Genomic DNA, 12,571 nt, shown 5'->3' with positions numbered 1-12,571 from the left:
GCAACCCTTTCACAGAGGTTGCCTAAAACTATCAAAAAAACCAGATATTTACATTACGATTCATAATAGTAGCAATATTACAGTTAGGAAGTAGCAATGAAAATAATTTTATGGTCGGGGAGTCAGCACAAATGAATTGTATTAAAGGGTCACAGCATTAGGAAGGTTGAGAACCACTGGGCCAAAGCCTTCCACATCAATCAAGAAAATCTCCACAAGCTTATCTACAGGTAAATCTTATGAAGACATTTTCTCAATTGTGGTTTCCTCTTCTCAGATAACTCTAGTTTGTGTCAAGTGAACAAAAATACCAACCAAGAAAAACATGAGTTGCCCTCCCAGGTTCCTGTGCCAAATACCTGTTGCCAAGTTGACAATGCCATTTTTGGGAGATAGTGGGAACTTCGGGATGTGGGGCCTAACTGGAGGTGTGCATCTGAAGGTTATACCTGGTCCCAGGTTTCTTCCTATGTTTCATGTTGAACATGAGGTGACCTCACCCATAAGCTCCCATGATATACTACCCTCAACACTGGCCCAGAAACAAGTGACCATGAATGGAACCTGTATGAGTAAGCCCAAAACATCACTCACCAGTTTCCTTGTCCCCCACCCCCCACAGTGTCTTTGTTAGGCATTTTGTCAGAGTAACAAAGAAAGGCTAACACAAAACCTGAGATGTGTGTTTTCCCAGAAACGTACCTCCTCAGTTCTGGTTTTTGTGTTAATATAAATGTAAAACTCTTAGTTGGACATGGTGGCATGAGCCTTTAATCTCAGCGCTTGAGAGGCAGAGGCAGAGGCAGATAGATCTCTGTGAGTTCAAAGTCAGCCTGGTCTACAGAGTGAGTTCCAGGACAGCCAGGGTTGTTACACAGAGAAACTTTATCTCAAAAAATCAAACATGCATATGTGTGTGTGTGTGTGTGTGTGTGTGTGTGTGTGTGTGTGTGTGTGTGTGTTGCGAGGCATTGCAATCATCCCAGCCACCTCTCTGCCTACCTCTAATGTTAGTCTGACTAGGGGCTGTGGAGGTGACTCAATGGGGAGGAGTGTTTGCTCTGCAAACATGGGGCAGAAGTTTGAATCCCAGCACCCACGTAAAAACACACACACAAACAAACAGGGCTGTGCTTTCCGCAGCCCCAACACTAGAGCCATGTATGGGGCAGGGTGGAGACAGGAGCACTGGGGCTTGTTGTCCATCCCAGGACTAGGTTCAGTAAGACCCTGTCTCAAGGGAATAAAGTAGAAAGTGATAGAGGACATCGGCATGCTCTTTTGGCCTCCATGAACACAAGCAAGAAGAACACGTGTGTAGACACACACAGACATCAGGATACTTCTATACAGATAGAGAGGGAAATCTAATCAAGAAGTAAGGTAATTCCAACTATGTACACAACACTGAATTCCACTTGATAGCATCCATAGCTAAAAGGCAAGATTAGAATAAGAAAAGCCAGATTAAACTACAGTCCTTAATCTCTGCATTTAACACAGGCAGAGTTGGGGACTGGAGGCCATATTATGTCAATGGCACCAATATAGAGAGGCCACACTTTTGAATCTGTTGCATGCAGGATGACTTGGAAATGTTCATTGTGGGCAGCCATAGCACAGAGCTGTGCTGTGCTGTGATCAGAGGATAAACCTGTAAGAGTCTGGCCTGGTGCCTTCTCTTCAAGGAGGTTACTATGTGGTTATTCACCTTGGTGTCGAGCCTATCTGAGTCACCCTGCATGCTCCTTTTTTATGAAGCACTGGTTGACACATACCTAGGGCACCCCGTACTGGTTTGAGCATCAGATAAACCTACAAGCATCTAACTCAGTCTTGACACAAGGTGAATGGGACAGGATGGGTGGAAGTCGCCAGCTGATGCCCCTCTCATGCCAGTGATACTTTTGATGGGAAGAAAGATGAGTCACAGCAGGAGAGCCTGATAGATGGGGGACCAGCCATGGCAGGCAGCTGCCCTTGTGGGCCCTTGATGAAAAGTCAGGGCCTGAAGGTGTGCATTCTAGAGTGGCCAAGGGTAGCTGATATGGGTCAACCCAGGCAGGGAAGATTGACTGTCAGGAACCCAGAATTCCTCTGGGGGTGCCAGCAGAGATCAACCCGGACACCTGGTAAATTTAACAAGTCTGTTCCTCTAGTCCTCTCTTGGAATGTAATCACAAAACAGACCTTAGTTTGAAAACCTAACTCCTGTAGACTCTGGAGTATTTGAATTTGAACAGTTGATCTCCAGTTGATGCTGCTGTTTGGGAAGGCCATGGAACCTTTAAGACTGAGGATCTCAGCCTTCCTAATGCTGCAACCCTTTAATACAGTTCCTCATGTTGTGGCCCCAGACATAAAAATATATGTAGGCTAAAGGTTAAAGTTCTTAAAAAGGAAAGAAAGAGAATAGTTGGGTGTGGTGGTACACACCTTTAATCCCAACACTTGGGAGGCAGAGGTAGATTGACCTCTGTGACTTCAAGGTGTGGCAGGACATACCTTTAATCCCAACAGTTGGGAGGCAGAGACAGACAGATCTCTCTGAGTTCAAGGATAGCCTGGTCTACAGAGTTATTCCAGGACAAAGATATACAGAGAACCTGTCTCAAAAAGTAAAAGGCGGATCTCTGTGAGTTCGAGACCAGCCTGGTCTACAAGAGCTAGTTCCAGGACAGGCTCCAAAGCCGCAGAGAAACCCTGTCTCGAAAAACCAAAAAAAAAAAAAAAAAGTAAAAATAAAAGAAATAGAGGTTAAAGTAAAGCCACATAAAGATGGAAAATACACAGAGAATCTTGACACTGTATGTTATGCTCTCTTTGAGTTGCTTGAATGCTGAGGAAGGAGCAACAGCTGCTAAAAGATATTAATAAATGCTGCTGAACTAATCCAAGATAGATATTTTGAAAATACCTTGACTTCAAAATTTGGATCTAAGGTTATGATGCTTTGGAAAAGTACTTCTTTTGTTTTCACAGAGGATGAGACCCTGTGGATTGCTTCTATCCCAATATGGTATGATAGACCATGCCCTCCTGAAAGGTCACCTTGAACACCTTCAGAAAATTACTTCATTCAACTGCCAACTGAAATGAACCTAGCAGACAGGATACACTATGAAAGACCTAAATAACAGTGCCCCCATACAGCAGGAAGCAGTTTGAAGAGAAAAAACTGCGCACATATTCCCAAATATTGTTTATAAATGTTCTTTTATATTTAAAGGGGGATAATAGATATGAATAATTTGCATTGGTATGGATTTTAAGGTCAATTTTGTTATATGTATATGTATTTCTGATATTGATTAAGGTATTGTGATTTTGCAGTTCATTTAAAAATGTAATGTATAATTAGAAAATATAGGTTGTTAATGGATAATCATTGATAATAGTCAAGCTTGTAGTCATGTTAGATTTTCTAGATGTGCATAGATATATTTCAAATAGGCATTCTTCATATCTTTCAAAGACTACAGAATATGGCATTTTTAACTTTTTAATAACTTAGGGTTTTTCATGACGAGACACATCTGCTCCTGGCAGCACCAGCTACTTCAAGAGGAGGATGGGCATCGGATAGGCTCCTTATGGAGTTTGATAGCCATTTGGGCAAGAAACTGCTCTTGCCTGGACTGTTGGCATAAACTGGACACAAAGAATGTGCAGAAATAGGACTGGTGAACTTGCCTAAAGGTGAGATGATCCTTTGGGGTTCCTAATTCATGAAAAAGTCTGCGAGACATTCTGCAGGACACAGCAGAAAGTGACTGAACTGTCTTTCAAATTTCCTGCTTCATAGAAGAGTCTGCTGGATACTATGGGCCTGTAGGCCGAAGATGGATGCCCCAACGGTACAGAGGAACTTTGGGTGACTGTCCAGGCAATGAGATGTCTCTATCATTTCTAGTTTTGGAAGTTGCTTATTTCTTGGTTACTTAGGTAGTATTATATCCTTCTGGAGTCTTTGATGGAGTTGAAGAATATAGTTTTCCTTAGTTATGATAAAAGATAAAGTAGATATAAATATTGTAACTATAATTCTTGCTTGATAACTGTTTTGTTATATGTAATTTTACTATGTTAAAGTGAAAGCTTTTCTTTTTTGTTTAAACAGAAAATGGGGAAATGATGTAGGTGGGTCTTCTGTTTATGTGTTACTTTCATTGGTTAATAAAGAAAACTGCTTGGCCTGATAGGTCAGAACATAGGTAGGCGGGGAAGACAGAACAGAATGCTGGGAAGAAGGCAATGAGTCAGACGCCATAGCTCTCCTCTCTGAGATGGATGCAGGTTAGACTCTTCCCGGTAAGCTACCACCTCGTGGTGCTACACACATTAATAGAAATGGGTTAATCAAGATGTGAGAGTTAGCCAGTAAGAGGCTAGAGCTAATGGGCCAAGCAGTGTTTAAATGAATACAATTTATGTGTTGTTATTTCGGGGCATAAGCTAGCCAGGCAGCCAGGAGCCAGGTGGGACGAAAAGCAGGCCTGCTCGCCTCATCACTACAGGAAAGCAGGCTGAAAGTAGAGCTGAAGAGTGAGGGCTTCTGAGAGTGGGACCTGTGGTTTCCCTGGTGGTTCCTCAGTGCAGCACAGCTCCAAATACAATGCTTTTGTTTGTGCATGTGGCAGGGCAAAGTGAAGGAGATCACAGAAACTGAAGAACACAAAAGGGCGTGAGATGCTTGCAGCAGGGGACAAGGCTGCCTCAATCCTACCCCAGAGAAGGTGACTGAGCCCCACATTGGAGCACTGGACTGAGCTCCCAAGGTCCCGACGAGGAGCAGAAGGAGCGAGAACATGAGGGAGAAAGTCAGGAACGAGAGGGGTGCGTTCACTCATGGAAACGGTGGGACAGAACTAATGGGAGATCACCAACTCCAGTTGGAATGGGACTGATGGATCATGCGACCAAACCCGTCTCTCTGAGTGTGGCCAACAGCGGGGGCTGACTGAGAAGCAAAGGACAATGGCTCTGGGCTCTGATTGTTCTTCATGGACGGGCTCTGTGGGAGCCTTCTCAGCTTAGTCGATCACCTTCCTGGACCTGGGGGGAGTTGGGAGGACCTTGGTCTTAGCATAGAGTGGGGAACCCTGATGGCTCCTTGGCCTTGAGAGGGAGGGAGGGGAGGTATGGGTGGAGGGGAGGGGAGGGAAGGGGAAGAAGGAGGGGAGGGAAGGGGGAGAAGGAGGGGAGGGAGGGGGGAGAAGGAGGGAAGGAGATGGAAATTTTTAAATATAAAAATAAATAAACCATGAGAAAAAAAAAAAATCCTACCCCAGAAACCACTGCCAGATCCTGTGCATGCATAAACACTGTCACATACCCATGGCTAAACTGTTACCTGTTTCCTCTGCTCTCATCCGGGATACCGATAGCAGGGACCCAGACTGATGAACGCTCCCCAGCCTTCACTCCCCAAACAGGTGTCTCACAGGCCATGTCAGGCACTGCTTTGGGGCACCTGGCCCAAAACAGATTCTGGCTTGCAGTACCCCCCACAATTCGTCACTCCCAGAAGGTTTCTGAAGCTGCTAAAATCCTACAGTAAATTTTACCCCCAGCCTTGGTGGAACTCAATAGCACACAAAATACAGGAACACGAGGATGAAAAGTCCGTTGACAGGAATGAGGGTGAAAGAAGGTGTCCGTGTGTATTTTCAGTCAGTTGCAATTGCCAGTCATACAAAGGGACAACAGACGGCAGCAATTCAAATATCAGAGAAGCCCCTGGTACTCTCAGGACAACCCAGGACTTGGAAGCCACTCAGCTCAGTGTTTTCCATGAGCACATTTATTTCTTGAGAGGTCAGTAGAGCTGCAGCCATGTCTCGCTGCCTAGGGTGGTGCAGGGTGACACCCACATCCAAAGTGCTGCAACAAATACAATCATTGTCACAGATGCCAGTTGGTACTCACCAGCATCAGCCTCACCACACACCTGGGAAACCTTTACTTTTATTCTCTTTGCAGTAGAGGTTTGACACGACAGTGGGCAGAAAACCACGGCTTACAGCCCGGGAATAATCACATCTCCACTCCACCATCAGTAAAGTGAACCAGGCAGCTTGGTGATTCCAATTCTTATTTATACACAGAACAGGGACATTTTACATAAATAGCCAGAGGTGATGGGAGCTTGCACTACTGGTTTGAACAGTGCCTTTGTCTCCATGCAGGTGCTTTGGTCCTCAGGTCTTGGCCTGTTGAGATAGTGGGGACAGTGCCTGTCATCAGGGTCAGTACCCCACCTGTTTCTGTGTGACAGAGACACGTTTTCCTTCCACCGTCTGTCAACTTGTACTTTGAAAGTTGAAGATTGACAGCCCTGAGCTTATTAACCAAAAAAACCCACCACTTTGGGTGGCAGCAATATGAATTAATCTTTCCCTTTCTGCTTAAGAAGAACATTTGCAACACTTTTCTGTAAATGTGGCCAGGGAAAACCCAAGCAAAAATCTGATTTGGAACTGGTTAGCAGTAAATAGCCTGCTTCCTTCCATAGCCAGGAAGAAGGGCTGCTTTTGAACTTAAACTAAAATTTAAAATAAAGTGCTTTGTCTAAATCCTCTTGCTCATAGTAGGTTTTCAAACAGAGCAAGAGAGCCCTAGTTTTGTTACTGCTACACCAACACCACACACAAACAGCTCTATTTAGTCCCTGCATGAAGGACAGGAAATGTGGCTAGCTTACTCCAGCCAACCTGAGATCTGCTTCTAGATTCACAGACACCTGAATTAGTGTTCATGAGAAATTTCTTTAAAACTAGCACTCTGCCAAAAATCAAGACAGAAACTGAAGCCACAAAAGAATGCAGTGGAGATAGTAGGACAGAGGTGACTTACACATGTGTGCTGTGGGCAACTGGTACATAATCTTATGACGTTCAACTCAGCCCTATACCATGAAGAAACAAGAGGATAAACAGCTTGGAGATGAGACTTCACAATACAAGGAAGGTCCTGAAGCCACCTGTGTCCCCCATCTCTGCACCCTCTGCTGTGATGGTGTTCTCAATTGGCAAAGGCTGCTCAATGGAGACCCTACAGGACAGGTCTTAGCTGTGGGTAGGACGCTGGGAGCAGGATGCTCACAGGGTTATTTGGAGGCTAGGATGGCTAAAAACCATTTGTTCTTTTTTTGTTGTCATTGCTGACAGAGGAAGTATAACCTAAAATTCTGATGCCTTCACACCTGAAAAAACTGAACATAAATATCAAAACCAATCAAACCAACAAAATCTGCATAAGCTGAGCATCCCTAACACAAAAGTCTAAATCTCAAAACTCTGTGTGTACCATAGTGTCCAAAGAGTTTCATATTTCTGAAAATTTTATATGTGGGATTCAGGGATGCTCAGATGGTAAAGACTTATCAAGATATTCCCAGATCCAAAAGGTATCTCAAATTCTTCTGGCCCCACACATGTTAGATGAGGGCTACAACCCCACACTGAAAATACAGCTTCAAAATCAGAATCCCTGACACACCAGTCTCTGGGAATGGACAGCTATGTGTCACAGTTCTGTACACTGTATGGAATATCAACACTTCAAGTAAAGCACAGCATGTAAATCACATCCATTCCCAAAAAGAGTACTAGGGGTGACTGGCTTTAGGAACCAATTTGGTACTGATGGCTCCATTCTGAAAATTTGCAGTGACTTAACATAAGGTGAAAATATACTAAAATGTCTCTTCAAAGTCACCTGAAAACCACCTGAGATTCTTCCAGGTTCTTTTTCTTCTATTTTTGTTGCTGTTTTTAGAAGGGGGTCTCATGTAGCCCAGGCTGACTTAGAAGCTAACATCCTCCTTTTTCCACCTTCTAAATGCTGGGATTACAGGCCTATACAACCATACCCATCAATAATTTTCAAATTTATTTTAATTCTATATTTATTTGGAAGTAAAATTCACTGGGCCTAGTGGCTTAGGCCTGTACTTCCAGCTACTTGAGAGACGAAGGCAGGAGGATCAGAGTTTCAAGGTATGATTGGGCTACAGAACGGATTACAAGGCAGCCCAGTAAAATTCACAATAATAATACTAATAATAATGATGAAGTAAAAAGAGGGCAGGGAAATAGTTCAGTAGAGAAGGGCTTGTCCAGTGTGCAAAAAGCCACAGGTTTAATCTCCAGAACGGAGTAAATGAAGAGAAAGAAAAAGGATTTCTAATACGGGTTTCTAATCTATCTTGCTAAAACAGGGAGAAAAAAAAAAAGAACATATTCCTATAATTTTGGCTTTCATCTTTGGTCAACAACAGTGACTTTGCCCCTGATATTTCTAATGAACAGAAAAGGCCAGAAGGAGCTTCCTGACTTCATATCAGTGACAGAACTCAGGTCTTCCTGTCAGCCCTTCCATTGTTATAGGAAGAAAATGGATGTTATTAACAGGTCAAAACACCCCAAGAACAGTGGCTCTGGAGGGCTGTGAGACCCAAGGAATCTACAGCGCCAGGCACACAGATGGAGACAGTACCTCATGGATACAGGGGGATACTGAACCCAGGTGCCAACTTTATCATTTTCCCACAGTAAAGAAAAACCAGGATACCTCAAAATATGACCAGAAGTCCCTGTTCACAGTAGAATTCTGAAGAGCCCATAAATTCCTGCAAGTTTGGCCCATTGTTATAAAACTTCTCTGCCTAACACTAACTGGAACCCAAGATACAGAATAATTTCTTCAGTTGCCCTAAAAGTTCGTTGTTTTGGTTGTTGGCTATATTTGGCAAGAACCATATATGTGTGATCATGTCCTACAAGCTATCAGTCATTGCTCCCTAGTCAGCCTCAGCATATTTGAGCTTAGTGTGCTGCCTATGCCATGGGAAAAAACAGAACCCTAGCATAAGAAATAAACATATCTGAATTTCTACACCTCTACCTGCAAGAAGGCTCAAGTAAATCTGGAAGTGTCTGGCATAATCTGCATAGGACACATTTAGTGTTTGCATAAGTTTTTAACTTCTATGGCTAATATCAAAAGCGAACACCTTCTAATACTTGTCAAAGCTTATCTTTTTCCTATTATAATTTCTTCATGGCTCAAAAATCCTGCCTATATCTATACCACTGTCCCCCCAGGCCAGATGCACTATTTAATTCTAAATAGCAGGATATGTGAAGTGGCCCATTCTGCTCATAGCAACAGCCCACAGCCCACCTTTTCCTCATGCCATGGTCCAGACATGAACCCTAATAGTCCCTGAAGGAGAGAGGAAGAAGTAGGTGGACTGGGATCCATCCTACCTACTATCAATAGTCCATCAGAGCACACATGCTTTACTGATGTAAATATCTTATAGTCCACCTTAACACTTGGATTACGTGGTAACAGCTGGAGCCAGGTGTTCTCCCTGAATATCTGCTGGCAAACTGGATGGCATTATCAGCCATCTTCGGGGAAGCGTCCTGAACAAATAGGCAGATTTTTTTCCCTTTAAAAACCAAGATTATTGAGAAAAAAAAAAAAAAAAAAAAAAAAAAAAAAAAAAAACTAGACAATGCACGCATCCGATGGGACTGGCTCCTGCTCTCTGGTGGGGGTCTTTGTGGTCCCATTCTCCAGCTCTGATGATGGGGTAACCTGAGCTATGTGCAGGGCTCACTGGTCGCTCCATTCACGATGTGTTTGCCTCTGTGCCTGGTAAGCAGCTTCTTGTTCAGGAGCCGGCTAAGGGTTGCCGCCTTCTTCTGCCTCCCCTCTGGCTGCTGCAGGAATACCAAGTCATTATGTGACTGGCTCATGCCTGGGTCTTTCTGCTGGTGTCGCCGGCGGAAGAAGAGCTTGGCACTTTTCCTTAGAATTCCTCCTGCAAGAGGGGAGCACAGGAGTGGTCAGGGCTGTGGGAGAATGAACCAGGCCAAGGGGGAAGCAAAGTTCCCAGACACCTGTACAACCTGTGACAAAGCCAGGTATTCCCCGAGGAATGGCCACTGCCCACAGAGGCAGAGGCAGACACTGTAGCCAAGCTGGTGGGAAGCCGCTTTTCAGAGTTAAGGTAAGCACTTTCCAACAGCAAGACTGGCAATCCTGCACTGTCAAGTAGGTGGGCTGGGGGGTCCCTTATGACCTCTCCCCTTTACTAGAAACTCTGTGATAAGCATGGCCATGATGTATGCCCAGGAATGAAGGATATGCTCCTAAAAGCAAGCTTAGAGCCCTGTAAATCATGGAGCTTGTGTTCTTAATACAGTATTGTTCTTTGAGGAATAAGGTTTATTTTTTAAAATTAACTCTAGATCATTCTTTAGACTTGCACTAGGATATTATATCTATTTTATCTACCAGTCTGTTCATACGCTCACCCACTCACCCACACTAGACTAAGTCATATGAAACTTGTTAGTGGACCATTTTCAACCTAGAAAGTCTCATGCTAAGCTGAGAATGTAACTTAGTAGTAAAGTACTTGCCTAGTGTGCATAAGGTCCTAGGTTCAATTCCCAGCACACATTCACCCAACAATGAAAATAATAAAAACAAACAAAGAAAAAGAAGTGGGCAAGACAAAATGAAAAGAAGCCCTTGATTTTGTATGGTTCAACTCCTTGGCACAGATGCCGAGTATGGTGTATGGAACAGAAAACAGAAAACAAAGAGTGGTAGCACTTGTGGGGTTAAAACAGTCCCTGAAAGTCAAGTGCAGGCGCAGCGCAGAAGAGAGGAAGCTCAACATCACCTTTTCACCAATTAGTTTAGCATCCTATTAACACAGGCCCAGCAAGGCCAGGGGCAGTGCCATGCTAGCCCATGAAGTTCATTATTGTTTGCTTCAAGGAGTTGTGTTCAAAAGAGAAGCCTGGCCATGGAGTCAGGGAGATCTGTCCTATGTTTGGCATATGAGCCGCATTCAACAATCCTGATACACATACATGGCCTCCTGTGTTGCTCATGGATGGGGAGAAAGCATGGATGTGTTTCTGTACACAAAACACATGCCAACATGTTAGCATCTGAGGGTGGGAAGGAGACCTGGTAGGGATCTCCTTATCATCCGTATTCACAATGAAGAAAGAAGCTGGTTGCTTTAAAAAGCCACCTTGGGTGGGTGGGGTGGTATACATCTTTAATCCCAGTACTAGGGAGACAGGGGCAGGCAGACCTCTGAGTTAGAGTCTAGCCTAGTCTACAGAGCAAGTTCTAGGACAGCCAGGGCTACAAAGAGAAACCCCGAATCAAAAACAAATCAACAAACCCCCCACAAAAATGAAACAAAAAGAACCCCCAAAACAGTCACCTTGGCAGCCTGACCTTAGTGATGAGTTTGCTTTGTCCTGTTGGCAGAAGCAGAAAAGCTGGACTGCCTCAGAGGAGTAAGCTAATTTAATCTTCACAAATTTGCCAGAAAATGTTTAACCTCCCCCCGCCCCCCTTAACAAACAAATTGCTTGTCATGAAGTGCAGTTAGGACAGAGTTTCACATTTATCCCAGAGCAATTGCTAGGGTCTGGGGATACTGGAAAGAGAATGAAAAGGAGGTAAATATGGTAAAGCAAACGACTCTGCTCCAAGCTGCAGTCTGGTGTTGCCACAGGTGAGGGGGCTGTTCCTAGAGTGAGAGTCTTGTCTCTGAGCAAGAGGCCAATCACCAGTTAGTGTTCGGATGGCTGGGTACTAACCTCCAGCTGGACATGACTGGAGCTGGTTCATGCGTGAATACAAAGACACTCGTGTGGGTAATTCTGTCATATCAAAAGCATCCGGCAGGCAGAGAACAGAGTTCTAGGCATGGGCCCTCCTGGCTTTGAGTGGTTTCCAAGCCCTAGGTTATCTGGGCTAGAGGTGGGGAAGGAGGGTCTGTGAGGATTTCAGAATTACAAGCACCTCCAGATTTTGCTCTAGGTTAGCGTTGGAGTTCCCAAAGAGCACAAACAGCTGGGGGACTCACACTTGAAATAGAGGAGGTTGGAGGGTAAGGGAAGCCTGAGAAAAAGAACATAACAATCCATGCCCTGGGCCAACTGTAGACCCCAGAACCGTGTGGTAGGGCGGACCCTGCATGTCCTTGAACTGAAGCCAGCCTGGGGTGGGGACTGTATTTTGGATCAGTATAGTGCTATGAGCTGAACTGTGTTGTTCTCAAGTTCCTGTGTTGAACTCTTAGCCCCCAGAATCTCAGAATGTACCCTTATTTGGAGATGGAGTCATTCCAGAGGTGATCAAATTAAAAGGTGATAATGAAGATGGGCCTAATAAAACATTCCTGATGCCTGGTGCCTTATGAGAAAGGGAAATCTGAAGAGACAGAGAGGGAAAATGATGTGGAGGACAGGAGGTAAGGATAGAGATATCTATAAGGCAAGGAAGGCCACGGATTATTGCAAAGCCCTGAAGCTAGGAAAGGTCAGGGCAGTTTCTCCCTCCTGTCCTCAGAAGAAGCCAGTTCACTGGACACTCCAATCTCAGGTTTGCATTTAGAAATAAAAGATCATAAAGCTACCATTTAAGACAACACAGGTACCTCACTCACAAGGGACAAACATGGATTAGTCCAGGTTAAGGCAGGAAGTCAGACCATGAAGACAGGCACAGGATGACTATATTC

At 44.3% G+C, this 12,571-nt stretch overlaps 1 protein-coding gene across 1 annotated transcript in view; it reads right to left on the bottom strand.

Annotated features, from left to right (window-relative positions):
• Positions 1 to 8,581: 8,581 nt before the first annotated feature.
• The window catches only part of C2cd2 (C2 calcium dependent domain containing 2), a 61,108-nt gene continuing 57,118 nt past the window's right edge, over positions 8,582 to 12,571 (bottom strand). Inside the window, exon 14 of the mRNA XM_038345481.1 lies at positions 8,582 to 9,835. Within this exon, the coding sequence (XP_038201409.1) occupies positions 9,615 to 9,835 (221 nt within the window). The 3' untranslated portion in view covers positions 8,582 to 9,614. The remainder of the gene's footprint in view (positions 9,836 to 12,571) is intronic.

Source organism: Arvicola amphibius, chromosome 10, assembly GCF_903992535.2.
Source record: "Arvicola amphibius chromosome 10, mArvAmp1.2, whole genome shotgun sequence".
NCBI lineage: Eukaryota > Metazoa > Chordata > Mammalia > Rodentia > Cricetidae > Arvicola > Arvicola amphibius.
This window is presented reverse-complemented; position numbering and strand designations above follow the sequence as displayed.